At 39.6% G+C, this 27,309-nt stretch overlaps 4 protein-coding genes across 4 annotated transcripts in view; 3 read left to right on the top strand and 1 right to left on the bottom strand.

Annotated features, from left to right (window-relative positions):
- Window positions 1-27,309, top strand: part of LOC101279217 (transmembrane protein 102-like) — a 116,539-nt gene that overhangs the window by 28,176 nt on the left and 61,054 nt on the right. The window lies entirely within an intron of this gene.
- Window positions 1-27,309, top strand: part of LOC101278225 (uncharacterized protein SPEM2-like) — a 115,404-nt gene that overhangs the window by 36,537 nt on the left and 51,558 nt on the right.
- Window positions 1-27,309, top strand: part of LOC117199193 (uncharacterized protein SPEM3-like) — a 111,241-nt gene that overhangs the window by 33,948 nt on the left and 49,984 nt on the right. The gene's annotated exons all lie outside the window — the stretch shown is intronic.
- LOC117199194 (AP-2 complex subunit beta-like) overlaps window positions 1-27,309 on the bottom strand; it is a 63,118-nt gene that overhangs the window by 8,432 nt on the left and 27,377 nt on the right. Inside the window, 9 exon segments of the mRNA XM_049701802.1 lie at window positions 25-170; window positions 9,921-10,019; window positions 11,551-11,716; window positions 13,718-13,736; window positions 13,739-13,796; window positions 20,601-20,696; window positions 20,829-20,946; window positions 21,462-21,683; window positions 23,949-24,139. Of these exon segments, the coding sequence (XP_049557759.1) occupies window positions 25-170; window positions 9,921-10,019; window positions 11,551-11,716; window positions 13,718-13,736; window positions 13,739-13,796; window positions 20,601-20,696; window positions 20,829-20,946; window positions 21,462-21,683; window positions 23,949-24,139 (1,115 nt within the window).

Genomic DNA, 27,309 nt, shown 5'->3' with positions numbered 1-27,309 from the left:
AGCTGGGGAACTCAGATTTCTTACCTATTCTTGTTAAACTGAATTGCAAAGTCTGTCATGTGCTGCAGAGCTTTGTTGGTGAAGTTCATTTCCATATAGATGTGCCCTTGGCGGTGAGTAAATATTCCCAGAATCTCCAGGCCCTTAGCCTTTACTGCAGGCAGCCAGACCTGAAACACAGTATAAAGCCCAATGAAACCAGACAGGACGCTTCTGAATAAAGATGAAATTAAGATTTCACTTCCTTAGGCAACTAAGGTGATTTTTATACCATAAATACCAAGCCAAATGCAAAAGGCTCCGGATAAAGTCATATTTGCTGAATTTTGAGATCATTCTCAACTATTTAAGAACCAAAACGAACCCACCAAAAATCAAAAAACAAACAAAAAACCCCCAACCAAACAAAACAAAAACCCAACCCAAAACCAAAGCCAAAAACAAACAAAACAAGAAAAACAAGCCCCAAAATAGTCTATGGGTAGCCATGGCGAAAGGAGAAATTCCAATGAGCATAACATGGGGTTTCTTTGGTTAGTAGCTTTGGTAAAAGGCTTAAAAGGGGAAAAAACTGATCTAATGAAAATCGCATGTTTACAATATTTGAAGACTTTTAAAAATCATCACCAAATTCATTATCAGTAATGTGTTAAGGGCAAAGACCATGTCTTATGTATATTTTTAACTCTCGTTATAGTCTCTGGGAAATAGTAAGTATTCAGATGTCATTTAAGTAATCTGAATGCCTATTTTCTCTATATGATTCATTCGTGACCCCCCTCTGGCCCCAGAATCTGTGATACTCCTGGAGTGTACCAGTTTACACACACACACACACACACACACACACACGCACACACACATATAAAAAACCAACAGGAATTCATGAACTGTCCTGACTAAAGACAGAATACCCATTAGTCAGTGGGTGGCTAGTAAACATGAGAATATACTCAACCACATTACAGGAAAAAAATGAAAAAGAAAAGAAGAAAATGACACTATTTAATAGTACAAGATACTATTTTTCATCTATCAGAGGGTCAAAAATTCAAAAAGTCAGTAATGCTCAGTGAAGGAGAATATAAGGAATCTGGCACTATTACATTCTGCTTTGGAGAACATAATTTGATGTCACCTTTTTGGAGGGTAAGTTGGTAATGTCTTATTTATTTATTTATTTATTTATTTATTTATTTTTACGGTATGCGGGCCTCTCACTGTTGTGGCCTCTCCCATTGCGGAGCACAGGCTCTGGACACGCAGGCTCAGCGGCCATGGCTCATGGGCCCAGCCGCTCCGCGGCATGTGGGATCTTCCCGGACCGGGGCACGAACCCGCGTCCCCTGCATCGGCAGGCGGACTCTCAACCACTGCACCACCGGGGAAGCCCCGGTAATGTCTTATTAAAAAAAAATAATTTATTGTTTTATTTTTGTCTGCGTTGGGTCTTAGTTGCAGCACAAAGGATCTTCATTGCGGCAAGCAGGATCTTTTTGTTGCTGTGCAGGCTCTTCGCTGTGGCACGTGGGCTTCTGTCTAGTTGTGGTGTGTTGACTTCTCTCTCTCGTTGTGGAGCACAGGCTCCAGAGAGCATGGGCTCTGTAGTTTGTGGCACATGGGCTCTCTAGTTGAGGTGCGCAGGCTCAGTAGTTGTTGCATGCAGGCTCAGTAGCTGTGGTGTGTGGGATTAGTTGCCCGGTGGCATATGGGATCTTAGTTCCCCAACCAAGGATCGAACCTACGACCCCTGCATTGGAAGGCGAATTCTTTACCACTGGACCACGGGGAAGTCCCTGTAATGTCTTTTTTTGTGTGTGTGGTACGCGGGCCTCTCACTGCTGTGACCTCTCCCGCTGTGGAGCACAGGCTCCGGATGCGCAGGCTCAGAGGCCATGGCTCACGGGCCTAGTGGCTCCACGGCATGTGGGATCCCCCCGGACCGGGGCATGAACCCGTGTCCCCTGCATCGGCAGGCGGACTCTCAACCACTGCTCCACCAGGGAAGCCCCTGTAATGTCTATTTTTAAATGCTTAAATGATCAAGCACATTCCAAGTTTATCCTATAGATATGCTTACAAAAATATACCATGATACACATAAACAAGAATGTTCATGGTAACATCATAATAACAAAAAAGGGGGCGGGGATAGGACTAGATGAATAATCTAAATGTCCATCACCAGGAGAAAGATTAAATACTTTGTGGTACACATCAATAAAGTGGATACAGACATTCAAAAGACTGTGGTAGAGAAAAAACAAGGTGCAAAACAGTATATCCCACTGACAGTATTTAAAGGATACAAACATACAGGTATATGCACGATCTTTTTTTCTTCTGAGAGGACACAGAAAAAGTTAATAGTGGCTACTTATGGGGAAGTGGGGACAGGGAAACTTAATTTTCCACCTGATCTTTCTACATTATTTAAATTTGTCATTTCTAGGTATTACTGTAATGTTAGTAAACAAGTACGTTACATAATCTCTTAATCAATTAAAAGTCTGTGGGGATAATATCCAATGGAGTAACCTTACAACAAAGCTACTAAGTTGTGCCAAAACACTATAGCTCAGTTTTGAATCATATTTCTGGTTACTCTATGTAATGGGTGTGTACACAAAGACAAGACTCCTGCGAAGGACAACTGGTTTACTATCTGCAGCAGGGATCCCCCACACTGAGCTGGATGAGCAGGCAGAGAATTCAGAGCAGGCAGAGAGTTCAGAAAGCAACCAGGCGTGCTGCCCCTCAGAAAGGCAAAATTAAAATAATCCTAGCTTAGCCTGGAAGGCACTATTCCCAAGGGCCGAAATATGCTTCATTTACAGGGAGTTTCCCCTTCCCCTTTTGAATTTCAATCTGAGCATGACATCAAGTGAGGCTGAGACTAGAGGGACACCAATGACACTAACCTAAATCAAAACTCTAAAAAGGTGTAGTAAAATGCATGGAAACCAAATCTGGGCAATGGCACTCTAGAATCCATATGCAGTACCAATGGAAAAAGGAGAGTGGAAAGAATGCAAAGTAAAATGTTACTTCTCTATTATGTCTTTCTCCTCCTGCTGTTGCTCTGTATATCAGATCTACACTAGACTGACTTCAGTGTTGACAAGCTAGGCAATATTTCTAAACTAGAGAACAAATACTAAATGCTTAGTATTTCCAATTTTAAGTCTAATTATACAAATGGTTAATAAGGATGCTATGGTGCTTCTTGTAGCTAGGTTTAAGGCCGCCTTTCATCCTCCTCGTAAATCCTCTAGAAAAAGAGCCCCAACCTGGGATTTATTATCAGTGAGAGTAACACAAATGTCAGATGCTAAATAATGATGAGTCTGGCTAGTGGTTTATCTATTTTGTTTATCTTCTCAAAGAACCAGCTTTTAGTTTTATTGATCTTTGCTATTGTTTCCTTCATTTCTTTTTCATTTATTTCTGATCTGATTTTTATGATTTCCTTCCTTCTGCTAGCTTTGGGTTTTTTTGTTCTTCTTTCTCTAATTGCTTAAGGTGCAAGGTTAGGTTGTTTATTCGAGATGTTTCCTGCTTCTTAAGCTGGGCTTGTATTGCTATAAACTTCCCCCTTAGAACTGCTTTTGCTGCATCCCATAGGTTTTGGGTCGTTTGTCTCCATTGTCATTTGTTTCTAGGTAATTTTTATTTCCTCTTTGATTTCTTCAGTGATCACTTCTTTATTAAGTAGTGTATTGTTTAGCCTCCATGTGTTTGTACTTTTTACAGATCTTTTCCTGTAATTGATATCTAGTCTCATGGCATTGTGGTCGGAAAAGATACTTGATACAATTTCAATTTTCTTAAATTTACCAAGGCTTGATTTCTGACCCAAGATATGATCTATCCTGGAGAATGTTCCATGAGCACTTGAGAAACATGTGTATTCTGTTGTTTTTGGATGGAGTGTCCTATAAATATCAATTAAGTCCATCTTGTTTAATGTATCATTTAAAGCTTGTGTTTCCTTATTTTCATTTTGGATGATCTGTCCATGGGTGAAAGTGGGGTGTTAAAGTCCCCTACGATGAATGTGTTACTGTCAATTTCCTCTTTTATGGCTGTTAGTATTTGCCTTATGTATTGAGGTGCTCCTAGGTTAGGTGCATAAATATTTACAATTGTTATATCTTCTTCTTGGATCGATCCCTTGATCATTATGTAGTGTCCTTCTTTGTCTCTTCTAATAGTCTTTATTTTAAAGTCTATTTTGTCTGATATGAGAATTGCTACTCCAGCTTTCTTTTGGTTTCCATTTGCATGGAATATCTTTTTACATCCTCTTACTTTCAGTCTGTATGTGTCTCTAGGTGTGAAGTGGGTCTCTTGTAGACAGCATATATAAGGGTCTTATTTTTGTATCCATTCAGCCAATCTGTGTCTTTTGGTGGGAGCATTTAGTCCATTCACATTTAAGGTAATTATCGATATGTATGCTCCTATTCCCATTTTCTAAATTGTTTTGGGTTCGTTATTATAGGTCTTTTCCTTCTCTTGTGTTTCTTGTCTAGAGAAGTTCCTTTAGCATTTGTTGTAAAGCTGGTTTGGTGGTGCTGAACTCTCTCAGCATTTGCTTGTCTGTAAAGGTTTTAATTTCTCCATCAAATCTGAATGAGATCCTTGCTGGGTAGAGTAATCTTGGTTGCAGGTTCTTCTCCTTCATCACTTTCAGTATGTCCTGCCACTCCCTCTGGCTTGCAGGGTTTCTGCTGAGAGATCAGCTGTTAACCTTATGGGGATTCCCTTGTGTGTTATTTGTTGTTTTTCCCTTGCTGCTTTTAATATGCTTTCTTTGTATTTAATTTTTGACAGTTTGATTAATATGTGTCTTGTCGTATTTCTCCTTGTATTTATCCTGTATGGGACTCTCTGTGCTTCCTGGACTTGATTAACTATTTCCTTGCCCATATTAGGGAAGTTTTCAACCATAATCTCTTCAAATATTTTCTCAGTCCCTTTCTTTTTCTCTTCTTCTTCTGGAACCCCTATGATTCGAATGTTGGTGCATTTAATGTTGTCCCAGAGGTCTCTGAGACTGTCCTCAGTTCTTTTCATTCTTTTTTCTTTATTCTGCTCTCCAGTAGTTATTTCCACTATTTTATCTTCCAGGTCACTTAACCGTTCTTCTGCCTCAGTTATTCTGCTATTGATCCCATCTAGAGTACTTTTAATTTCATTTATTGTGTTGTTCACCATTGCTTGTTTCATCTTTAGTTCTTCTAGGTCCTTGTTAAATATTTCTTGCATTTTGTCCATTCTATTTCCAAGATTTTGGATCATCCTTACTATCATTATTCTGAATTCTTTTTCAGGAAGACTGCCTATTTCCTCTTCATTTGTTAGGTCTGGTGCATTTTTATCTTGCTCCTTCATCTGCTGTTTTTCTGTCTTCTCATTTTGCTTATCTTACTGTGTTTGGGGTCTCCTTTTTGCAGACTGCAGGTTCGTAGTTCCCGTTGTTTTTGATATCTGTCTCCAGTGGCTAAGGTTGGTTCAGTGGGTTGTGTAGGCTTCCTGGTGGAGGGTACTAGTGCCTGTGTTCTGGTGGATGAGGCTGGATCTTGTCTCTCTAGTGGGCAGGTCCACGTCTGGTGGCGTGTTTTGGGTTGTCTGTGGACTTATTATGATTTTAGGCTAATGGATGGGGTTGTGTCCCTGTTTTGCTAGTTGTTTGGCATAGGTTGTCCAGCACCGTAGGTTGCTGGTCACTGAGTGAAGCTGGGTGCTGGTGTTAAGATGGAGGTCTCTGGGAGATTTTTGGCATTTGATATTATGTGGAGCTGGGAGGTCTCTTGTTGACCAGTGTCCTGAAGTTGGCTCTCCCACCTCAGAAGCAGAGCCCTGACTCCTGGCTGGAGCACCAAGAGCCTTTCATCCACATGGCTCAGAATAAAAGGGAGAAAAAGTAGAGAGAATTAGTAGAAGTTTGAAGAAAGAAAGAAAGAAGGAAAGAAAGAAAGAAAGCAAGAAAGAAGGGAAGGAAGGAAGGAAGGAAGAAAGAAAGAAAGAAGAAAAGAAGGAAAGAAGGCAAGAAGGAAAGAACGGAGGGAGGGAGGAAGGAAGGAAGGAGGGAAGGAAGGAAAAAAGACAGAAAGAAAGAAGATACATAAAATAAAATAAAGTATAATAAAGTTATTGAATTAAAAAATAATTATTTAGATTAAAAAAAGGGATGGATAGAACCTTAGGACAAATGTTGGAAGCAAAGCTATACAGACAAAATCTTACACAGAAGCATACACATACACCCTCACAAAAAGAGGTAAAGGGGAAAAAATCATAAATCTTGCTCTCAAAATCCACCTCCTCAATTTGGGATAATTCGTTGTCTAAAGGAGGGAGGGAGGGAGGGAGGGAGGGAGGGAGGGAGGGAGGGAGGGAGGGAAGGAAGGAAGGAAGGAAGGAAGGAAGGAAGGAAGGAAGGAAGGAAGGAAGGAGGTAAAGTATAATAAAGTTATTAAAATTAAAATTAATTATTAAGAAAGAAAATTTTAAAAAAAACAATGGACGGATAGAACCCTAGGACAAATGGTGAAAGCAAAGCTATACAGACAAGATCTCACACAGAAGCATACACATTCACAAAAAGAGGAAAAGGGTAAAAAATCATAGACATTGCTCTCGAAGTCCACCTCCTCAATTTGGGATGATTCGTTGTCTATTCATGTATTCCACAGATGCAGGTACATCAAGTTGATTGTGGAGCTTTAATCCGCTGTTTCTGAGGCTGCTGGAAGAGATTTCCCTTTGTCTTCTTTGTTCTCACAGCTCACAGGGGCTCAGCTTTGGATTTGGCCCTGCCTCTGTGTGTAGGTCGCTGGAGGGCGACTGTTTTTTGCTCAGACAGGACGGGGTTAAAGGAGCCGCTGATTCGGGGGCTCTGGCGCACTCAGGCCGGGGGTGGGGGGGGGGAGGGAGGGGCACGGCGTGCGGGGCGGGCCTGCGGCGGCAGAGGCCGACATGACGTTGCACCAGCCTGAGGCCCGCTGTGCGTTCTCCCTGGGAAGTTGTCCCCGGATCCCGGGAAGCTGGCAGTGGCGGGCTGCACAGGCTCCCCGGAAGAGGGGTGTGGATAGTGACCTGTATTCGCACACAGGCCCCTTGGTGGCAGCAGCAGCAGCCTTAGCGTCTCCCGCCCGTCTCTGAGGTCCGTGATTTTAGCCGCGGCTCGCGCCCGTCTCTGAGATCCGCGCATTTTGCCGTGGCTCGCTCCCGTCTCTGGGGTCCGCGCTTTTAGCCGCAGCTCGCGCCCGTCTCTGGAGTTCGCGCTTTTAGCCACGGCTCACGCCCATCTCTGGAGCTCCTTTAAGCAGTGCTCTTAAACCCCTCTCCTCACGCACCAGGAAACAAAAAGGGAAGAAAAAGTCTCTTGCCTCTTAGGCAGGTGCAGACTTTTCCCCGGACTCCCTACCGGCTAGCCTAGCCGTGGTGCACTAACCCCTTCAGGCTATGTTCAAGCCGCCAACCCCAGTCCTCTCCCTGCACTCCGACTGAAACCCGAGCCTCAGCTCACAGCCCCGCCCGCCCGACCCGGTGGGTGAGCAGACAAGCCTCTTGGGCTGGTGAGTGCTGGTCGGCACCGATCCTCTGTGTGGGAATCTCCCTGCTTTGCCCGCCGCACCCCTGTTGTTGTGCTCTCCTCTGTGGCTCCGAAGCTCCCCCCTCCGCCTCCCGCAGTCTCCGCCAGCGAAGGGGCTTCCTAGAGTGTGGAAACTTTTCCTCCTTCACAGCTCCCTCCCACTGGTGCAGGTGCCGTCCCTATTCTTTTGTCTCAGTTTTTTCTTTATTTCTTTTGCCGTACCTAGGTACGTGGGGAGTTTCGTGCCTTTTGGGAGGACTGAGGTCTTCTGCCAGCATTCAGTAGGTGTTCTGTAGGAGTTGCTCCACGTGTAGATGCATTTCTGGTGTATCTGTGGGGAGGAAGTCAATCTCCGCGTCTTACTCTTCCGCCATCTTCCCAGCACCCCCCAGAGCTCTTTCTTTCATACAAAGGAGAGAGGCTCCAGGGCCTGTAGCAAAAGACAGAAATGAACTTCAAGGCCCTAAGGTGAAGTCAAATACATGGCTAATTTAATGGCAATCACCCTACAGAGTCTGTAATAAGCACTACATGATTAAGAAGGGGCAATTTCTATTCAAAATGGCCCCCTGTAGATGACCTATTAAACACTAACGTGAAAATTAACGTCTAACCTAAACTACTTTGATTCAGAAGATGACCAATTTCTGCTCTTAGTGTCAAGACATGCCTCATCAGTGATGGACAACCTCCCAGTCCACTTTTCATGGACAGATGGTGAGCCATGGCCTGCCCTTGACTCCACATACTCATATGGATGCGTCTTCACACTAACCATAATGGGGTCAAGTGAAGGTTTAGAGACTTGGGGAAATAGCACATTAAAAAGTTCATTCATAATTTGTTGGAGAAATGGAGAAAACTGAGAGGTACAAGGGGTGGAGTGGGACACCTCTATTTTCTGTGAAGTGAATTTTCTGACATCCTTTAACTCAACTACTGTTGGTCAACTGCTCCTAAAAAGATAATCAAGTGATAATTCTCAGTAATATTTACGTGCATCAGTAATCAGACACGACAATTATCTTAATTTTTAGTTCAGGTCTTCTTCACATTTGAGTTCATTGATTGTAAAACATCTGTACTTGAATCAAGTGTCAGAAAGTAGTCTTTGACTCTAGCAGTTTTCTTGGCTGTATTTTTTTCAGAGTTGTATAGCATATTCTATAAACAACTTATTTAATAATGTTGTCTGCTTTATAGTATTCCATTAAGTATTCAAATGCCTTATCTGCCCGTCGAACTTCTTTTCCTTAAAATGGATTCCTGACATTTCTAAAATTAAATACTGTCAGAGGAAAGAACAACTTTGCATTTATCATGTACAAAATGATGCGCTTTGACCACTTAACAGATGATGTATTGGCAACTATTCAAGGTTCACATTTATGGTCTCAGTTTGGAACTGGGTTTCAAGAAGTGTACTAAGTGCACACCCCAACCGTACTAATTAATTACAGGATTTACCATATTTAGTCCTCCAATTGTGTTCATTATTGATATGAAATAAAGCTCCCCAGAGCAAAAAAAAAAAAAGGAAAGATGACAGCTCAGAACTAGGTTAAAGAACTATAAAAGAGATCAAATGCTGTTAATATACAACTATAAAGAGATGAAAGAGGAAAATGGTAAATTGAATATCTGAATCAGATTCCACGTGTAAACACACATCATAACTCTTGACAGCCTGCTAAAGCCAGCCTGTTCTCAAATTCAATTAAGAACATTACTGGATCATGATGGACTGATCATTATACTAGTTACGTCAGAAAAAGTAATTACTTTGATTTCTGTGTATTCAGCTGGTTGCCACATTCCTGAAATCAGAACCCTCCCTAAAAGGACCAAAAATACTAAATAATTAAGGAAGCAGCATTAGCACTTTAAAAGTACTTAAAGAGAAACACAACTTATCTAGAAGGTAGAACAGCACACGAGATATTTGTCAAAGCATTTACCATCTCTACAGGGTACTTTCATTTGAAAGCTGAAATTAAGTCCCCCAGAAGGAGATACTGTGAGACTCAATGTCATTTTCACAAAGTCATGTCCTTCATTAACACTAAAGAGTCTAAGTTCAATTTGCATGAATTATCATTAAAACTGGAGTCAGTCGATTCATTTAGAAGCCATACAACCAGTTCTAATTCAGCAGAATATGTAAAAGAGGCACTGTTTTTATTTTTATAACAGAATCTAAAGACTGCACTCCTTCCGTTTAAAATCTCTGCAAATGAACCTTCTTGGAAGAAGTTTCACAATTTCCTAGAATTTAAAACAAGACAAATCAACTCCATGCTTTTTTCAGACTTCTTACCTGTGCTGCCAAACTCAAGACCTGCTGTACCAGCTCCTGCGTTTCTGATGGTTTCTTGAGAAACAGCTTCGCTATGGCAGTAAGCAGAGTGAGCTGTACCTAAGCAAATGTAATTTAATAGGTAAAGTGAAAGGCATTTGCATTATTCCACACCATGAATTCCAAAGTGATATTTTCCCAAATATGACTTACTATGAGGTCTTTCTGATTTTGATTAAGAAACAAAGGTTAAAACTCAGCCAATATCCACAATAGCAGTCAAAGGTTTTCATCAACTGAAAACTCACTAGCCTCCTATCTCCAAATTGCATTTTTTGGCATCAAAAACTGCCGGTTTGTTTCTGGCCCAGATAATCACCTGTATTTCTTAAAGTACACGCTAACATACTGATGGCAATAAAACTGGTTCCTGACCAAATCCTTTTTTACTTCCACCAAAAGCTACAACTTCCGGGAAATTAGGGAATCATTTATCATACTAAGGCAAGAGCCAAGACAGCAGAATTGTGCCAGATCACAACCAATTAAGAGTGGCATGCTAGGGCTTCCCTGGTGGCGCAGTGGTTAAGAATCCACCTGCCAATGCAGGGGACACGGGTTTGAGCCCTGGTCCAGGAAGATCCCACGTGCCGCAGAGCAACTAAGCCCATGCACCACAACTGAAGCCTGCGAGCCTAGAGCCTGTGCTCTGCAACAAGAGAAGCCACCACAATGAGAAGCCCTCGCACCTCAATGAAGAGGGGCCCCCGCTCGCGGCAACTAGAGAAAGCCTGCGCACAGCAATGGAAGACCCAATGCAGCCAAAAATAAATAAATGAAACAAATCTATTTAAAAAAAAAAGAATAAAATTTTAAAAATAATAATTAAAAAAAAAAAGAGTTGCCTGCCAAACCACGAGACTACTGGCTGGTATATGTTCCTTGTAGGGCCTATTAAAATTACTATGATAGATTACACACATGAACTTCAATTTGCAGTGAGTACAGATGCCGGGGAAAAAGCTTTAATAATTTATCTGCTTCTCTGGGCCTTTGACTCGAAGGTCTCTCAGTTTTGGTAGAAGACAGACAGAAGATGGGAAGGAGTCTAACCATCCACAAAGAATCTTTTCAAACTGCACATGCCAGCCTTCACCCCAGACAGAAACCCCAGCTGCAACTGAGCCACAACCATTACTAACAGCAATGGGTAATCATCTTTAGGTGACAGAAAATTAAAAAGTAATAACTACTGCTCTAAGTCAGTAGTTGTCAAAGTGTGGTTCTGGACCAGCAGCAGCAATAGCATCACCACCCTCAACCTTGTAAGAAATGAACATGCTTAGGCCCATCTCAGACCTACTGACTCAGAAACTCTAGGGGTGGGGCCCAGCAACCTGTCCTTTAACACAGGTTAAACACCAGTGCTTAGGTGCTTCTAGCCTCATTAAAGTTTGAGAACCACTGTCTAAATTAGGCAGGCTTGTTCCAACAGAAGTTAGCACAACTGAAAAAGGTCACCCCTTTTTGGGAGAAAAATGAACATACCATATGTGTATATAAATTCGCACACATGAAACTGCCTAACCTTTACCTTTCCTGAAGTCGTCCCCAAAACATCTAATACATTAAGATATAGATGGGAACTTACCTGGGTGCTATCATCATGAAAACCTTCCAGGAAGCTCTCTAGTAACTCATCTGCATTGTCAATTCTTTCAGCATATTCTCCCACAATCCAAATCATAGCTGCTCGAGCGTCTGGCTCATCCAGTGAGTCTAAGTTCTCACACAAAGTGGCAATGATACTTTCATATCTGATATAACAAAATGGACTATGGTTACTGAAGGCAAAACTGAGAAGTGTATTTAAGAATGAAGGCTAAAAAGCAAAAAACCATGGAGGAGGTACCCTAAACCACCACCAAACTACAAAGACTTTTAGCCAAGAGAATGTACAGGCTTTAAAGCCAGAAAATTATAAATGTCTTCAATTTTCCTTCAATTATGTTTTAATAACTAGACCATAAACCTTTATAAAAGCTTATCAGATATTCTTTTCACAAGGAAAAACTAACCTATGGTTTAAGATAATACCACTACCTTACATTTCTCACAGTCTTTCTCATAACTAGATCAGAGAATTTTCCTATTACTTCATTTTACCTTCATCGTAGAGGAACAGAAATTCCACTTTACTATTAGGAAAATGGAGTCAGACAGCAATAGCATCCAGAAACAGTAATTTTGTCTCTTGTCCACCTATCTCTGCTTTCTATAGAGATCTTTATGTTCTTTCCTCCCAAGGCACCCATACTAATGACCTGTTTTTCTAAAGAAATAAGCAATTCAAGTATTTATTTTTACAGGTCTATAGCTCTCATTCTTTACCATGTTAAATCCATCTCCTTGGCTAATGTGTTTTTTTTTTTTTTTGCGGTACGCGGGCCTCTCCCATTGCGGAGCACAGGTTCCGGACGCGCAGGCTCAGCGGCCATGGCTTACAGGCCCAGCCGCTCCGCGGCATGTGGAATCTTCCCAGACCGCGGCACAAACCCGTGTCCCCTGCATTGGCAGGCGGACTCTCAACCACTGCGCCACGAGGGAAGCCCAGCTAATGTAGTTTTAAACATCAGAATGAAATTGTATAATAAATGAGATATGGACAACTGAATAATACACTTAATTGTTTGCCCTATTTCCACTGATTAAACCAGGTTCTCGATAATGCTTTCTTAAAATTAAACTATCATGATCCCTCAGTAATACAAACCAGAAATGGACACATTTCTTTACCAAGCATATTAAGGTATACACCTCCCCACTTAATCAAGAAGTTTAGAAACCCAACCCTCCTCTTTCCTGGGAGAGTGGTAAAAGTATATGATCCTTTTTCCAAAAATACCATTTCTAGAATTTATATATATATATATATATATATATATATATAATGCTTAATAAACCACTACCCTATAAAAATATTTCTTCTAATTCTGAATCCACCACTAAGCTAACTAACTGTAAGTCACTTCATTTCACATTATCTTTAACCATAATCAGAAGCCTTAGCACAGTTCATCTCTATGATTATAAGGTAAAATGAGATTTAGGATGCTTATAAGATCTGCTCTTATTTCACTCTTTTCAGGTTCCTTAATTGTTTGCCTTCAAAAGCAAATCTGAAAAAGTATTTTTGTTTCATAACTAAGAGGCCTCAATGTGAAAATTTTTGTGGAGTGAAAATGTAGATTTTGTATATCTTAATGGAAGCAGCTACAATACTTCAGAAAAGGCCTGAAACTCTGACAGTTCATTGTTGCATGTTCTATAATTTTCTACAAGTACTAGGTAACATACTAAGTGAATAGTGAAGCTGTCACCTCCCTGGCTTTTACAATAAGGTGACCATATAATTTATTATTCAAACTGAGACGTTTCTGAGAGTGAAAAGGGGCACAATTATTAATTATGCCTGGTAAGAGGCATAAAATGGATTATGCCCAGACAACGTGGAATATATGGGTATCCTTATTTAATAGTAACTTCATCACCAAAGAATCTGGCTAACTTTAATATATGCCAATTGACAATGCATATTCAGACAGAGCTTCCATTCTTCTAAAGGTGATAAAGCAGAGTGAAAAATCAGATTTTAATCCTTGTGCTAACCAACTTGTATGTTTCTGATTTTTAATAAGGTATTCAATTATGACCAGTTACTTTACAAAGACTAATTCTTACCTAGCCAACCTCAAAGTGCCTTACTTAAACATTTCCTAAATGATCTGAGGAAGAGGGGCAGAAGTATCTGGACGTACTTGTTGGGGTATTTGCGGCATAATTTACTTTGGTTTGGATGAGATCAAGCAATGTGCTTACACAGCGCTCTGCAGATTGCTGCAAAGAGGAACATAATGAGAAGTCAGATGATCTATCCAATAACACAACCTCAACATAAAAAATATTTTTTGGGGGCTTCCCTGGTGGCGCAGTGGTTGAGAGTCCGCCTGCCAATGCAGGCGACACGGGTTCGTGCCCCGGTCCGGGAAGATCCCACATGCCGCGGAGTAGCTGGGCCCGTGAGCCATGGCCGCTGAGCCTGCGCGTCTGGAGCCTGTGCTCCGCAACGGGAGAGGCCACAACAGTGAGAGGCCTGCGTACCGCAAAAAAAATAAAATAAAATAAAAAAATAAAAAATATTTTTTTGGAACACTCAAGTGTTATCAACTAAACTGGACTAAAAGATGAGGCACTTAATTTGACCACACTATACTAGAGGCTGGGTTATCTGATGGAGATATACAGAAGTTCTAGATATACTCCAAATTTTACTCATTACAAGAAACAGTTCAAGTGAAAAAAATCATCTTGGATAGCCAGGATGACAGAAATGAGAAGAAAGCATAAGTTAAGGTAGAAGGAAAGAATAAGAATGAAAGAATAAGCCAAGCGAAGAGGTCTTTATCTGCAGTTCATGAATGAGCACAGACAGAAGGCATCTTTAAACCTCTTGAAATGTAACTGCCAAATTTCATTTGTGCACACAAGCATATTTTCCTGGGAGGTTTACAGTTTTCATTATATTTTCAAAGTTCTCTGTGACTCAAAAAACTCTAAGAAAAATTTGCCATCTTCTGGGCTATATAACTGCAAGTCTATGGCCTTAGATAAACTGCAACTTTCCACAGCCTATCGCTCATCTATAAAATAGAATTTAATCTATTAGTCTTTTATTAATGAAGGGAATATGGAAGAATACAAGTGACAAAACTAATGTATTGAAACAATAAGTCACAGTTTTTAAAAGAAGGTTCCAGAAGAGAGATCCTAAAAACCAAGAACTGACTTATCATACATTACAATGTATTATGATGGGTCATTCCATTATATGCCTCCCGATAAGATGCAATAGGAAATTCACAGCAGCATCTAAGAGGTATTCTTGCCAAAAACACTGAATATGAATATTACCAAGCCTCTAGATTTAATTTTCTAAAGGGGTTGAAGGAATGAGATAAACAACATCACTAAAATACTATCAGCCAAATCTAGACTCTGGAAAATTCTACAAGCCTAATGATCTAGTCCTTTCAACAAATGGCACCCAAATAAATAAATAAAGACTTAAGAGACGTATTAACCAAATGCAATGTATAGCTAGCTCTCATTTAGATTTTGATTTGAACAAGGCAACTGTAAGAAGACATTTAGACACAATTAGGGAAAACTGAACATGGACTAGGTATTTAATGAGATTAAGAGTTACTGTTTGTTGAGTACGGTAACGATATCATGACAATTTTCTTTTTAGAGGACCTTATCTATTAGATATACACATTGGACTACTCTAATAAGATGATATCTGAGATCTGCATTAAAATATAACAGTAACCCACTCCCTTGAAGGGGGAGGGAGAGGGAAAAGATCAAATGGGAACAGCAATGTGTTGATATTTGTTCAAGATGGATGGTGGGTATATGAGAGCTCATTAATCAATTTTACCTTAGTGTATACCTAAAAATTTCTGTAATAAAATCTTTTAAAGGTACTATAATTTAAACCATTCCAAGCAATATAACGAAAACAAAATTGCATCTTGAGGTTATTTATATGAGGTCATATATGATTCTGTTCTCTTTTATTATTGTAGTTTTCCCATTTTTGAATTCTATTTTATTCATTTTCAACTAGTTATTTCCTGTGCTGTTATTACAACAGCAAAACAGTTGGGAAATTTTAAATATAAAAGTTATGATAAATTATAAAGCATGTAAGGGTTAAATTATCAAATTACACAGTACAAATAAAGTACTCAGCATAAGGCTTGATAGAAAGCTAACATTTACTGAATCCTTAGTTTCATTATTATAATAAAGATAAACAAAAGGTCATCTCCCATGATGCATCAATATTCAAAAACAATTAAGTCTAGGATAGTAATTTTCAAGCAAATTGTCATCTCACCTATATTGCTTTTCATTAAATTTTAAAAACACCATTAAAGCAGTATGGCAGAGGAACAAAAGTAAATATCCAATCATTGTATATACAAAGTAAGTCCAGAGACAGAGAAAGGCATACAGACATATAAAATTTAGTATATGATAAAGGCAACATTTCATAACAGTAAGGAAAGGATGAATTGTTCTTGTGTTTGATCCCCACACTCTTATCTTTAACCAAACCATTGCCATTAAAGTAGAAAATAAAAGTGAATTTTATATAATTTTGAAGTGAAGCACAATTTTCTAGGTGGTCCACTAAAGGTATCATTGGGAGAGGGACTTCCCTGGTGGCTCAGTGGTTAAGAATCCACCTGCCAATGCAGGGGACACGGGTTCGAGCTCTGGTCCAGGAAGATACCACATGCCACAGAGCAACTAAGCCCGTGACCACAACTACTGAGCCTGTGCTCTAGAGCCCACGAGCCAAAACTACTGAGCCTGCATGCCACAACTACTGAAGCCCGAGCACCTAGACACTATGCTCTGCAACAAGAGAAGCCACCGCAAGAAGAAGCCCGTGCACCGCGACAAAGAGTAGCCCCCACTCTCTGCAACTAGAGAAAGCCCACACACAGCAACGAAGATCCAATGCAGCCCAAAATAAATAAATAAATAAATTTATTATTTTTAAAAAAAGATACCATTGAGAGAAAATGGATAGAACTCACTACAAAAGGAAATGTGAACTCCTATGCATCAAGAAGTCAAATGAAATCAAAAGGAAAATAATTGGGAAAATAACTATTAATGAAATGAAGGGGTATTAAATGAATTAATACCTTTAATTAATTATAAAAAAACTTTAAAAAATCAATGTGGAAAAGATAACACATTGAAACAAGATACACATGCCATGAAAAAGCAATTCCAAATGGCTAAGCGTAATGAAGAAAAATGTCACCTCAACTAGAGATCAAAGATTTAGCTAAAAGGATCCTCCTTATAACCACTATTTGGAAAAAGAGCAGAAACAACTTTAAGGTCCATACAGGAAGGGAAAGGCTAAATAATTATGAAGCAATCACCCAGTATATCTACAAACCACTAAAAATGATGTAAAATATTATCAGTAACATGAGAAAATGTCCATGTATAATAAGCAAAAAAAGCAGACTACAAAAACATAAATAGCATTTGTAGAATGATCTCATTTTTGTAAAAAGCACACCTGTTTATGGAGGACTATGTAAACAAAGACTTAAAATCATGTCCACATCATCTCTGGAAGGGTAGAACAGGGGTAGGAGAAAGCAGAGTGTTCTACTTTTAACTTGTCTTTTTTTTATGATTTTATGTAGTAAATACATACGCTTTTTGTTTGCATAAGACGTAAGTCAGTACCTTATCTTGAGCTACAAAAATGAGAAATGGTAAACACCAAAGAACAGAAGAGTGGGAAGTGAGGAATACCTTAACTTAGTGACTTAATCTCTCTCAAACAAAACCAAACATATAAATAAATCTCGCAAACAAAATCATTTTATTTGTAAGAAAAGGAGGGCAGGGGTTTATTTCCTCCTTAAAGAAACAGGTATACACTGTAATATATACAGCTTTATATCTGTCAATCATACCTCAATAAAGCTGGAGGTGGGGTGGAGAGTAAAATCTATTTAAAAAAACAACCAAACAAAAAAGAACAGGCAAAAGTTACTGAAAAAACAGTACCATGAAATTGCTTTTTCAGTGTTATTTATTGACTCAATGGCTTATGCTTAATCTTTAACCTAACCAACTTAATATGATAAAATTATACATTTTTTTCACCTCAGGGTACTTAAAGCAACAAGGAAACACCTGTACTTACAGTCATGATAAAAAACAACTCCAACTCTTAACACCCAAATTTTACAATAGGCCCTGTTATCTTAGCTAAGCACTAAACTAAAATTCTTTTTTTCTCATCTGTCATATCTTTGAAACCAACTACACATTAAAAAAGGGTCAGGTGCCCTGAGAGAACAGCAGCAGCTCAGTCTGGAAGCTACAGAGAAAGGCTATTACAATTCCCTCGCTGGTTCTTGCCCTTGTCCCATGGATAGGTTAGGTAAAAACAGGCAATCACTGCCTCTCCTGCCCCAATAACTGTGTCTGGACTAGGCAACTCTTTCCAACTAATAACTTTCATGATTTAACCAGTTCTAAGAAAAGTTCTTAGGCAAATCCAGGTAACTGGAAATAAGAGAACACTATCTAAAAGGCAGGATTCTTGAAGGCTGATCTTAAGCTTCCAAAGGAAGTTCATTCCTCACACACTCATATTCCCACCAGGGCACCCTGAATCAAAGGAAGTAGTGAGAGCCACCAGAAGTTCATCTCTTCCAGAAGATGATGGATAACTTTTCCATTTAGTCACAATAGACGGTACTAACAGCTGCTAGGAATCTAGATGCTTTGAGAACACTTTCTAGTAATTCCAGGGATAGAAAAATCTCTTTAACTTTGGAATGAGACTCTTTGCAAGAGCACTGTCAGAGAGGTTAGTAAGACAATGACATTCTGGCAGTGAAAAGCACAAAATGACTCTTCTGCTACCAAAATAGCTCTGAAAATTGTCTGCATTAATACCATTAGCAGGTGGCTATTCCACAATGAGAAAAGAAAAAGAAAAAAGTTAAGTAGTGGTGGTAAGTTAAGAAGTGTGGGAGTAAAAAAAAAAAGATGTAACACATCAAGATCCAATAAACAGATTTTCCCATTTCTCAAATGGAGCAACAGAAGTATATATTAAGTATGTGAAGCAACTGAGCTGGCAGAACCAGAAGTAGAAACCAGGATTAATTGACTTCTTGCTATAACAACTAGTCTACTAAACGATTTATCAGTGGTAACCATATGAAGCAGCATTCAGTAAATAAAAACAAGGAAGGCCAATTAGGAATTTGGCTTTCAGAGGCACTTCTCTGACACAGCATCTGTTTCCTTCTGTTCCTGTGAAGCACTGGTCATACTGTACAAATTATTTTAGTAACTATCCTTGTGAAATCATATGGCCCAATCTGACTCAAAGTAGAACCGTAGGGACTTCCCTGGTGGTGCAGTGGTTAAGAATCCGCCTGCCAATGCAGGGGACACGGGTCGGAGCCCTGGTCCAGGAAGATCCCACATACGGCGAAGCAAATAAGCCTGTGCACCACAACTACTGAGCCTGTGCTCTAGAGCCCACAAGCCACAACTACTGAGGCCCGTGCACCTAGAGCCCGTGCTCTGCCACAAGAGAAGCCACCGAAATGAGAAGCCCCCATGCACCTCAACGAAGAGTAGCCCCCACTCACCGCGACTAGAGAAAGCCCACGCGCGGCAATGAAGACCCAACGCAGCCAATAAATAAATAATTAATTAAATAAAATGTCAAAAGAAAAAAAAGCAGAATTGCACACAGTCAAGTAGTAAGAACAAATATGGAGCTCTGAATCCACAGTATCGTTGTGCACAGAAGCCATCATTAATTGCAACAAACTTCTGAATGAGGAAAAACAACAGAGGCTTGGTGACTGATGAAGCCGTGCATTGTAAGTTGTAGCCCTTAATACCTACTGGAAGGCTGCAACCAAGCTAGAACCAATCTGCCCTCTAAGACCACAGAGAAGCTCTTCAAGAGGACTTCCAAGTAAAGATCAACTCCCTTCCCTAAAGCAGAAACCTGCTAGTCAACAGTCCTGCCTATGTGCACAGAAGTCCTGACAACTTTTCTGTCATCTCATTTTTAACACAAATAGGCAGGAATTTACTGTAAGTATGGTATACACTTCAATTAAAAAATCACAGACATGCAACCATCACCATAAAATACTCCAGATAATTAAATTCAAACTGCAGAAACAAAACCAAAAACTGTAATTCACATCACAAGAGATTTAAGAAACTATTGCAACCACAAAAAGAGGAATGCTATGAAAAAGTACCCATAACAAGAAACAGCAATGAAGGGAGGCTGTATGGAAAGATGACTGTGCAGAAGACAAGAAAGCAACGACCCAGACTGGAGTAAGGACTGGAAGGACAGAGGACTGGAAGAGAGAAGGGTCTAGAACAAAAGAAAAGTTTTATTAATTTGATATTATGCTTGAAAAGCTGGAAGAAGATAGGAGTGCAATGAAGGCACAATGAAATTAAAAAAAAAAAAGACAAAGGCCATTATAAACTACAGAAAAAACAAAAGCCTTTATAAGAAAGAAAACGCAATCATTTGATTGTGTAGGCTCTACATATTTACAGGCATAATATGCACAGCAAGCTTTGCAAGACTCTAGTTGATAGAACAAGAAACAAAGGTATATTATCTCAATTTACAAAGATAATATAGGAACAAAAACCTCATGATATAACTATACAGGGGATCTATACAGAAGGGTATACAGGGTAGAAGGGTAGAAGTAGAAGTGAGTATATGAACCAAGTTGCTTCTCTCATAGCGGAAAGTTAATAGACAATGTCTACAATTGGTAAATCAATAAATAGTAGCATAAGGATATTAGAGATATGGAAGTAATCAAAATAACTAAAACTAGGAACAGAGTTAAACATGATTCCCTCGGGAAAGAGAGGGACCAGGGACAGCTGTTTTTCATTAAAAATTCTTTAATATTTTAACAATGTGCTTTATTATTTTGATAAACTTAAAAATGTAAGGAAAGAGGTGAAGAGAATACCCAGAGTCCCACAACGTGATCACAACTACCACGGGACACTTGCCTCCACCTTGATGGCACACCGTCCAATGGCCTGCACGGCTCTGCGCACAAAGTCGACATCCACCTCTGTGGCATATTCCTTCAGTTCTGCCAGAACCTGTTAAAAATCCATGAAGTGAATAATCATTAAGGATTCTCCAACAGCAATTTCATGGCCTAGGTTTTTCTGAAGGCCGTATCTTAAGATCTAAGTTATTAGATCTTAACTTGAATCTACTTTAAGTCTGACCTGAGCAATGTTGGCTTGGGATGCCAAACGAAGCATGATGTCCAATTTCTCTAGTTTTACATAGATGGGATCATTGTACGTCACAAAGAAAACTTTCATCTGCTTCAAGATTTCAGGCCTGTGGTACACAGAAACACAAGATAAGGAAGATGAGGCATATATTGATATTCCTTCTGAGTCTGCATTAATACCTAACCTGTGCTTCTCTGCTCTCCATTCACACACTCCACTCCAGGGAAAAAAACTCACAAACTTCCTCTACATCCCTCTAACCAGATCTATCTGGCAGACTATTTTTAAGGAGTAAAGTATATATTGCCAAGAAGAACCACTGGAAGAACAACAACCTGATCTAAATTACAGCCTGAACCATATTAAGCAGACGCTAGCTATCATACAACTAAGAGTTCCTTCAGAAAAGAAACTAAATTGTAGAGCAACACCAGGCATTCATTGTAAGAACACTCTAAAATCAACTGTTAGCCTCCTGACCCTGGGCAAGTTGCTCTACCATACAGTATTTTCATTTCCATACATTAAACAGAGTTTTAACACAGTCCTCTTTAATAATGATGTTATTAAGTTTAATTCAAAATTACAAACACTTTAATCACCAATTCATTTTTTCCCAACCTTTTCTGGATGATCAGGTTGATGTTCCTCAGGGCGACGTACTGCACCTCTGGCTCCCCAGACAGCAAAGTGACAAGTGGAGGGGCCAACTTCTTCAGCAGCATATTGTAGTAGTCAGAGTCCTTGGGTAACAACTCTAGAAATTTCATTAGGACTTTTACTGCTGAAAGCACCACTGCTGAGTTGGCGTGAGATAGCCAAGGAGTTACCCGCTCACAGATACTGAGGACAGAAAATGAAAATTAGTACCTTAAATTATAATTTCTTTGCTCAATCCAATCTATAAGGTAATGTTGTCAGAGGTTCCCACGGCCCAGGTATAAAGAAATTAGAAAATCGTTAGAAAAGTCAAAACTCCATACATAGGTAAATTTGGGATCCAACACTGCGGACGCCTCAATCCTAGCAAACTACAAACAGAGCAGGGATATCAGAAGACTTTAGGAAACCAGCAATAAGGGATGTTCAAACTGGAAGGGAACTAGCCAATACCCCAAACACCTGAAGCTCACACCATTTACCTTCCTATTTTATAGTCCTCTCTATCTCGCCATATTATGTAAGGGCTCCCTGCCTCACAGCCCATTTCTCCTCAGCCTATAGGAAGTCAAATTAAGCATTCTGAGAGTTATTTCATAGTGAGAGATATCAACCAACTGTGGCTGAAGTTTCACTGTAAGATGCAGAAGGAGATGAGGTGACAGGGAAAACCACCCAACCTCTTGCATTCAGCATAATAAGGGAATCTCGGGAAGGGTGTTTGTTTGTTTGTTTGTTTTTAACAACACAACACCACTGCAATACTCTCTCAACCTCATTCCCTTCTCCTAGTCCCTGCCACCTACACTTAAATGTCTCATAAAATACAGAATATTTAGTTATCCATTGAGGGTTCTTCAGAAATTAACCTAATTTTGATAGCTCTTAGGCAATGTGAGTGGCTAGCTGACTCAGTTAAGGACACAAGGTAAGTAAGCTGTGTTTTTCTCCCTTCCTCCTGTATCTACTTGGCTGACTCCCTGACCTCCTTTAGGTATTTATACAAATTCTACCTTCTCAGGGAGACCTTTCCTGACCACCCAGCATTTGTTAGATCTCCTCCTTACTTTATCTTTCTTGTTAGCACTTATCATCATCTGACCTATTATATGCTGTATTACATATACATATTATATATACTTCTGCCCTATCCCTCAGAATAAGTGTTCCATAAGAGCTATGATTTTTGTCTGTCCACTGCTATATCCTCAGAGCCTAGAACAATGCCTGGCATACAGCACAGGCTCAATAAATATTTGCTGAGTGAATGAGTAAGTGTGAGATGTCAATGACCAAGAGAAAATAAAATTGTATGTAAAGTTATTTCCAGAAGATATTTGTACTTTCAGTGATGGAAAGAAACTATCAGGGTGAGCTTTGGTTAAATCCAGAAGGAACAATTTCCCAGACAAGTGAAGAGCACTTACATTATAGTAGCTCGAGCTTTAGCCGGGCAAGGAAGGTTCCTATCTACCATAATTAAAATGAAGAGCCAGGGTTTCCCTGGTGGCGCAGTGGTTGAGAGTCCGCCTACCGATGCAGGGGACACGGGTTTGTGCCCTGGTCTGGGAAGATCCCACATGCCGCGGAGCGGCTGGGTCCGTGAGCCATGGCCGCTGAGCCTGCGCGTCCGGAGCCTGTGCTCCGCAACGGGAGAGGCCACAGCGATGAGAGGCCCACGTACCGCAAAAGAAAATAATAATAATAAATAAAATAAAATGAAATGAAGAGCCAACAATTCTTCAGAATTATTTTGCCTAGTACAGTGCCTATATACACAAAATGCTCAATAAAAACTGATGATACCTCCAATTCTGTAAACTAAAATATATGTATGTGTATATGAAATTTAGTAGTCAGTATCTGATAGTCAAAGAAAATCTGCAACACTAAAGTGGTAGAGCTGAGCAGAACAATCCAGGTGTGCCTTCCAAAATCTTCTCCAAATTCAGACTGATGAGATTCCTATATCTAACGGAAGACATCATACATTTTGCTGGCTCCAACACAGTTTCTCTAGTACTAATTATAGGTATAAGGCAGCTCAATAACTAGTATCAAGCCACTTACTATGTATCTAAAAGAACGAAAATTTTGTTACTACAGTGAGAGACACTCAAAAAACCTTTGTTTGCCAAATGGCTAGGAATTGCTGTATGGGAGATGTGAGACCATGATGAGGGAGAGTTTTTCAGAGGGTTGTAACTATACTGTTCAAAGAAGAAATGAAAAATACACATCTCCTGTTAGGAAGAGCTATTTTTTGCATGGTTTACTCTACCACCTAAAATGTTCCTAAATACATTGAGAAAATACCACAGGATAGCAATATATATCCCATAAGCCACTGCTTTTCCCAACGTAACAGACCCTTATTCTAATACAGACTTACTAGAAATTATTGAACCGGGCAAGACTCCTAGATACTATCCAGAAAAACAGACTGACCTCTGAGTCTCCCGGTCATCTTTAGGGTTGTAATTAGACAGGCAGTCCAGAATGAAAATCTGGCCCCGTTCGGTACACTCATTCAGGGCTGTCAGTAGCTTATTAATGTTCTGTGGATTCAGATCGAGTAAGTTGCTGTTTGGGTGAGATTCACTGATTTCAGATAATGCTGCTACAGCATTACCCACCACCTGGGAAAGAAGTAGATATGACCTTGATTTGTCAAGAACAGTACAACTATTTCTCTGGATCACTTCATAGATCTCAACCCATAACCGTTCCTGAACATTTTACGCAGTCAGCTAGAAAGAGATACACTGCTTTCAAAATGTATAATAAACCACCAATGATGGCATATATAGCTTCCTCATGGTCAAGCAACACAGAATTAAAACAATTCACATATTAGCAGAGAGTCCCTCATGATTTACTATTAAAACAATAATAATTTTAATAGTAGTCAACACTATCAGTAGAATTAAGACACATGAACAGCTGTAAAAGAAGTGAAGGTTAGGGACTTCCCTGGCGGTCCAGTGGTTAAGACTCATGCTTCCACTGAAGGGGGGCATGGGTTCGATCCCTGGTTGGAGCACTAAGATCCCACATGCCTCGCAGCCAAAACATGACAAAAAACACAAAACAGTGAAGTTTAAATATGAAACATGTACATTAGGCAACGGAAAGAAAAATCTAGGCCAAACAATTTTATAGGTGTATGGGCGTGCATGTACTGGGGGTGGGGGGTGATACTTCAGGTGTCAATCACACCTTAAGTCTCAGAGTAAGAAAATGTGACCCTGAAACCGTAGTTCACTGTAACATGATGTTGGGAAAGCACAGAATCTCCATGAAATTCAATTTCCTCATCTGAAAATGGGATAATTTAATCCACCTCACAGATTAGCTTTAGTTTGAGGATAAAATCAGATGACTTACGTATAAGTGCTTTCTACAAAGCCTTATACAAAGTTAAGGTGGCAATATTACCATAGTTCATCAAGACTAAGTTGCACAGTTTTTCATATTAACATCTCTGAAGTTGGGATATATTTAATAATCAACGGCATGTCAGTTTAATAGGAGGTATTTTTCTTTCTACGTAATACAGGAAATAATAATGCATCTTAGAATCAATGAAATATGGTACCTCAAATGTATCCTTAACTCTGGCAGTATGATAAATGAAAAATTGCTACCAAATATGAGAAAGTACACTTGTTGCGTCCGGAGCCTGTGCTCTGCAATGGGAGAGGCCACAACAGGGAGAGGCCCGCGCGCAAAAAAAAAAAAAAAATTCTGTTGAGGGCTTCCCGGGTGGCGCAGCAGTTAGGAATCCGCCTATAAATGCAGGGAACACGGGTTTGAGCCCTGGACCGGTAGGATCCCACATGCCACGGAGCAGCTAGGCCCGTGCGCCACAACTACTGAGCCTGCGCTCTAGAGTCCTCAAGCCACAACTACTGAGCCCGTGTGTCACAACTACGGAAGCCCGTGCGCCTAGAGCCCATGCTCCGCAGCAGGAGAAGCCACCACAATGAGAAGCCCGCACCGCAACGAAGACCCAATGCAGCCCTAAATAAAATAAATAAATTTAAGAAAGTACACTTGTATCCTGACTTAACAGACCCAGAAATCCATACTAGCTGCAAGAAAAAACAGTGGACACTTTATCAAAATTACAGATTATGTCTAATTTAACTAAGAAATCTACAACCAATGAATGTTTAAAGTAATTTTAAGATTATAAAAACACAGAAAAATAAACAAAACAGACAAAAAACTATAGCTCTGTAAAAATGAATTTACAACATTTTGCAGTGAGGCTCTCAGCTGTCGCTAAATATTAGCACAGTAAGGCTATATATAAATATTCTGTAAGCATAAGTGAGATGCAATAGGTAGCAGCTTCATTAATTATGTATATTGAAAAGATTCTCAAAAATGTCAACTCATTTTTAGTTCTGACTGAAGTCCCTGTTAAAAGCTTGAGAAACTAAGAGTTGTATGATTATCCTTTTGCTAGCAAGAGAAGAAACATAATGGTTACAGTTTAGCTATTGATTTTAATATCCATATCACTTGGGTACTCTGCAGATTATCCCAGTATATGATTTTACCTAGAAGATAAATTCTAGAGAATATGGCTTTTTAAATCAAATAATACATTCATGACAGTATCCATTAACTAGGATAATGATGCCACAAATGGAATCACCTTCAGTTATAACTTAGTGGTCAGGACAAAAAATTCCAAGATGAAAAAAAATCAAAGGTTCACTTGGTAAGTATGATTATGGATATAATATTTTATTGTTATTAAGACAAATCGAGAAGGATTATCTAGTTCACCTATCACATGATAGCATGCATGAGGTTCTTTCCTGACTTAATTTTTCTTTGCCAACCACACCATCAAGCATGGCCTTTAGTAAAAACTAAAAAACATGAAAAGTGAAACAATAATCTCCATCATCTCAGTGCTTTACATGCAGGGAAAAGGTACTGTGTTTCCCCTGTATAATACACTTAATACACTGGATTACAGGATAAAGGATCAAAATGTCACACTGGAAGAACAAATGCCTGTTTTCCTCTCTTGCTGCCAACACATGCCCAGTCTTGGTCACCAGTTCGTCCAAAACAAATGTCCTGTCACAACTTACCATTTCTGCCACTCAAATCTTTTTAATGTTAAAAAAAATTAAATATGAGGTCTGTTAACAGGAAATGAACAGAATGAACAATTAGAACTCCTCTGCTACCATCACAGGTAACTAGAAATTAAACCAAGTATATAATGCAGCTAATGAAGTATACGTTCTGGTGGTAAAACAGGCAATTTTCACTTATTATCACATTAAAACAAGAAAAGAAACAGGGAAAAGTAAATCTAATTAAAAGATCCAGAGAGATCAGATTATATGATTATGTTTAAAAAAGTCTGCATGGGGAAAAAAGATCACTGCCAAATGGTCACTGAGCCAATGACTGACCAGAGGAGATACACCCCCAATAACAAAACTCTACTGCTATTCCTCTAAAATTCCTTCTATTCTACCTTTCCGCTTTCATCTCCTAATCTTCACATTCATACTGCTAAGTTTTCAGAAATATACTGAGGTGGGCCCATAAAGAGCTGCTTAGAGTTCTCCTGGTCAGTAAGCCATGCTTCTCTCACTCTAATGGAAACTTAAAATGAGCATCGAATCTCAAGCAGGCAAGGACTGACTTCAAGACAGCAGCTGGGTAGCTGGGGTATACAGGACAACTCACCTGTCTCTGTGTTTCTTTGGAATTTTGTATAGAATGTAGTACATATATTATCTGTTTGTAAAAATAAACTTTAAAAATAATGGAT

The sequence above is a fragment of the Orcinus orca genome, chromosome 19 (genome assembly GCF_937001465.1).
Source record: "Orcinus orca chromosome 19, mOrcOrc1.1, whole genome shotgun sequence".
Lineage (NCBI taxonomy): Eukaryota > Metazoa > Chordata > Mammalia > Artiodactyla > Delphinidae > Orcinus > Orcinus orca.
This window is presented reverse-complemented; position numbering and strand designations above follow the sequence as displayed.